Source organism: Cotesia typhae, unplaced genomic scaffold (genome assembly GCF_013202065.1).
Source record: "Cotesia typhae breed Kobodo isofemale line unplaced genomic scaffold, CoteBio_Ctyphae contig_65, whole genome shotgun sequence".
NCBI classification, from domain to species: Eukaryota; Metazoa; Arthropoda; class Insecta; order Hymenoptera; family Braconidae; genus Cotesia; species Cotesia typhae.
Window position 1 is genome coordinate 450,181 of NW_027423762.1, and position 4,720 is coordinate 454,900.

Sequence of the window (4,720 nt, forward strand, 5' to 3'; positions counted from 1 at the left end):
CCTCGAAAAAAATATACATAAAATTTGATTTCATCGGTACTCTAATAATGCGACTAAAAATTGCTTAACAAATAAATGTGAATAGAGACAGAAAAATTACAAATAAGCGGCAATATTATGAAGAATATATTCGATACATTTCATTGTTAACGTTACTGTAACTGTTAATCTTATTAATGAAATTTTTGGAACATTTATAGACTAAATAAATGACTATATTATATGTGATTTCATAGCAAGACTGAAAAACTATGATGACAACCATAAACACAACTTAAACCACAAATAACTTTTCAAGGATTGATTTTATCGAAAAATTATAAGAGAACTTTTTTGTAAAACATTCAATTTTCCATCAGATTATGCATCGATCATAGTCGTAGTGGCATTTTTTTGAAGAAAAAAAAAATTAATTCCAAAAAGTTCCGAATTCCCATTTTATTTAAATGGGGAATGTAACTCGATTTGGGCAAGGATTAATTTGGTAATTAAGAGCTTATTTATGTCAGAAAAAAATCGGTAGTTGCTACCGATCGCCAATCGGTAGTCTTTACCGATTATTTTTTTGTGTATCGTGTTTTAGAACATACATCAATGCTTTGAAATATTTGAGAACCAGATTAATCATTTTTGAGCGTTTCGAAACACTTTTGATCAGGACATTCTAGGATATTTAAGAATAATATAAAATGCCTTCAGGTAATCTATAATGATCTTCAATGATGTAAATAAAAACGTAAAAAATATAAATTTGACAAAGACATTATTAAGTTTGTATACATCATCTTGATTATTTAATTAAATTAACATTAGCTGAGTAAAGTTTGTTTCAGATAGAAAAATAAGTCTTTGGTCCACTAAGTGAGAAATCAATTTTTTTCTTGATAAAGCTCTAAATTGATACTAATTTAAAATAAAAAACTAGTTATAAAAAATTTTTTTACGCTTTCCATCACGGGTAAACAATCAAAAATAGAGATTTCCTGTAATTTCAAAAAGCGTCATCAGGCTAAACGTTTTATGGATAGGCAAATTGTTCAGATGAAATTGAAATTATGTTTTTTAATTAGTTAATAATACAAACTATAACTTATAATTTATTTTCTTAATCTTAGAAATTGATGCTCCCTGAGAATTTTATGTCAATGATGTGTTCAAGCTTAATTTTCCATTGAAGCTCGCCTCAGATTTCATATTAGCTCCCTTAACTTAACTATATCTTGTTTGCTTGATTTATATTTCCTGTCATTATATTTATATTTCCTGTCATTATAATGTTACATAAATTGATTCTATTACGTATAAATTCTATTAGTGAAAAATTATAGATATTTTCACCGAATACTTTAAAAAAATTCCACACACCTTCATTTCGCAGTAATTCTTGCGTGTAAAGTCTTCAGGAACTATTTTCAGATGAAAAGATTTTTTTCTCTCACATTATATTTAACATAAAATATTTGACAACATGCAATATATACACCGATAGCAAAATGTCATATCATATAAAAAAAAAATTGCTCTGATATTGGGGAGTCAAACAGATTATATGGGTCTGTGAATCGCTTATTACTTTTAAATATCATGTTAATAAATTGAAAGCTGTTTTGTAATGTTTGAAATACTTCGCTTAATTTAGATTTTCTTAAATTTTGAACTGAGTCGGCTTACAAGTTTAACACAATTTCTGAAAGATGTTTTTGTCTTTCTAACAATTTTTAAACTATTTTGTTGATCAGCTCCAAAATGTGATCAAAACCGTTCAAGTAGTTAATTGGTTTTCCTTCATTGAAATGATCAGTAGTTACTTTGGTGTTCATCAGTATAAAAATTCTTTTACGGCCAAAAATAGGAAGGGGAGGTGACAGAGATCACATTTCGGCTACTCAGAGTACCGATGAGGGTTGACCAGCAAAGAGCCAAGTAAAAAACGGGCTGATAGCCAAAGACTGCTAAGCTATTATAGAATTAGATTAGATAAAAGTTTTCGAGAAGATCTGTACTAACGTTTAGTTTTATTTTGGCTGAGCATCTGAAGGTATTCAGAAGTAGATTCACTTCACGGATTGATTTCTTCACAAAAGTGAGTGTCATTTAATATGAATCGATAAGTGTTAGAATTGCAATTAAGTCAAAAAATATATTTCTGAAAAGCAAGTGGATATAAATATTAGAACTAGGGTAGTCGAGTGTTTTTCTTCTTCAATCATAAACTAAATCAAAATACACGTTGAGTGATAATAAATGTTTTATTTTTATCATTTCAATTGGGTCGGTAGTGCGTCTTAATCACCATACAACGTTTCAGCTGACCATAGTTAAATCAATATAACAGTATTTTGAATTGTAAAATTTTAGGATTTGTTTTCAATTATTAAATGAAAGTGTAGATAATAAAATAATATTTATTACTTTCATATTATTTTTTACATTTTTACAGAACAATCGACTTTGAAGAGGACTCTCCTCGGAAATAACCACGGTAAAAAGAGATCAAACACCGTGTCACAATGGAGGCCATAAAGAAAAAGATTGCGGCATTAAAGCAAGAGATGGATGCTGCGAATGAAAAAGTTGAAGCCAATGAAACCAAAGCTAAACAAGAAGATTTTCGCGCAGATTTATTATTTGATGAAGCCAGATCTCTTGCACAAAAGCTTATAACAATTGAACGTGATTATGAAGTTGCTAAAGTTAACCTTGAAACAACAACCGCAGCTTTAGAAACATGTGAAAAAGCATATACTAAGGTAAAGCGGCTTCTAATTTATAGTTCATAAAATAAAATGAAATAGTAGAATATAAATGATAAATTTTTAGGCTGAACAAGATCGAACCGTTTTAACAAAAAGAGTTCAAGAAATTGAGGTAAGTCTTACGAAGAAAGAAGAATTACGTTTTTTGGCAGCAGCAAAATTAGTACGTGCTACTGAACTTGCCGATGATGCTCAGAGGTTATAATCACTTATTGTTGTTCATTATTTGCGATAATTAATTATTAATGTAACATGATCCTTTTATTAATCTCAGAATGTGTAATGTATTGGAAGATCGAAATCGAATAGTTCAAGAACATATGGCGAAACTTACTGAAGAACTGAAAGATGCAAGATTAATTGCTGAAGACGCCGATGCGAAATCCGAAGAAATTGCTGAAAAGCTGTCACTTGTTGAAGAAGAACTTGAAAATGCTGAAGAAAGAGTGAAAAACAGCGAAGCGTTAGTATCCTTATTTGTAAGAAGTTTTCAACTGATTTTTATTCAATTATACTTTCAACTAATAATTATTGGTTTATGCACAGAAAAATTATTGAACGAGAGGATGAATTATTCATTGTTCAAAATATATTTAAATCTTTAGAAGTATCAGAAAAAAAGGTAATTTTTATTCAGTCATGAAAATTTATAATGATTTATTAAAATTAGTAATTTTAGGCTAACCAACGAGTAGCTGATTCTAAAATCCAAGTAAAAGAATTAAAAGCCTCTCTTAAAGCCGCTGAAAAACGTGCTATCCAAGCTGAAAAAACTGTCAGAGCATTGCAGAAAGAAGTTGATCGAAAAGAAGGTAAATAAAAAATGAATAAAAATGATAATCATAAATGATAAAAAAAAAGCATCAGAATATCATTTTCAGTTTACTTAAATTATGATTGTAATTTTCAGATGAACTAAGAGAAGAAAAAGAAAAGTGCAAAGCTATAATTGATGATATGGATTTAACGTTCGCTGAAATGACAGGATATTAAGGTCAAAAAAGATTAAAAATAACAAATTACAATTAAAATTGGAATTTTTTTTTTTACGAAGCGCTACATACATTTACTTTGCATTAAAACTATAGCTGGAACGTTATTTTAGTCTTAGCCCTTTGGCTTTGATCGAGCACTAACTATCTAATGAGAATACTTTAATCCTGGCCTTTTACAATTTAAAAATAACCTCTTATGTAGCGTGATACTTATGCGAATCGTTTAAGCATCATTTTATTTTGTCTCACGCAGTATTGATATAATTACAATGCTGATGTATGATGTTGAACGAAAACTTGTTATTTTTTTTTTTTTTTTTTTTTAAATAGAAATAAGCTTTTTAATTGCTTTTAAATTAAAACAAATCATCGATCAATTTGTTTATTTATTTCCAGAATTATAATTCGATTTTACCAAATCGATAATAATAATAATAATAATAATAATAATAATAATAATAATAATTTCATCACCGAATTTTTTTTTGTGATGTTAACTTCTATTACTACTGTATAAAAATAGATTGATGTACTGTTAATAAATGCTCAGATTTAAAATAGAAACAATTTTGATTTCTTTTATTCTGACTATCAGTGCATTTTACAATCTAAGAATGGTAAAAGCACCAATCATTAACACTAAAAGAGACATGAAGAAGATTTCAATTTATTATTCACTTAAAATTGAGACTATTAAATTTTTTTCTAGCATTGAATGCCTTAGGCACTAATTCAATTCACACTCATTGATAGTAATTTATCGAGTTTAATCATTAATTTCAGTTAATAAAGTTACTCATTCGGAAGCACCAATTACCGATAGCTTGATAAAACCAACTGATCCAGTGATGTACTGTTTTACCAATTATTGTCACACATATAAAAATGTTAACTACACTACTGGAAAAAATTAAGGGATCAAAAAAAAATTCCAAATTTTTCGGTAGTTTTCAACAGGCCGTAACTTTG

At 28.3% G+C, this 4,720-nt stretch overlaps 1 protein-coding gene across 1 annotated transcript; it reads left to right on the top strand.

Moving 5' to 3' along the window:
* The first annotated feature begins 2,510 nt into the window (after positions 1-2,510).
* Positions 2,511-4,175, top strand: LOC141532552 (uncharacterized). Its single transcript, XM_074250942.1, has 6 exons — positions 2,511-2,750; positions 2,821-2,954; positions 3,031-3,219; positions 3,303-3,378; positions 3,436-3,568; positions 3,667-4,175. Exons 1-6 carry the CDS (start codon positions 2,511-2,513, stop codon positions 3,747-3,749), a joined length of 855 nt encoding a protein of 284 aa, XP_074107043.1. The 3' UTR covers positions 3,750-4,175.
* The last annotated feature ends 545 nt before the right edge of the window (positions 4,176-4,720 follow it).

What these genes read in the sequence shown, in the direction of transcription:
- LOC141532552 (XM_074250942.1), top strand. Translation starts at nt 2,511, where the DNA reads ATGGAGGCCATAAAGAAAAAGATTGCGGCATTAAAGCAAGAGATGGAT. An exon ending in GTGAAAAAGCATATACTAAG is followed by an intron (nt 2,751 to 2,820) that starts GTAAAGCGGCTT and finishes ATAAATTTTTAG; the next exon opens with GCTGAACAAGATCGAACCGT. An exon ending in TAGAAGTATCAGAAAAAAAG is followed by an intron (nt 3,379 to 3,435) that starts GTAATTTTTATT and finishes TAGTAATTTTAG; the next exon opens with GCTAACCAACGAGTAGCTGA.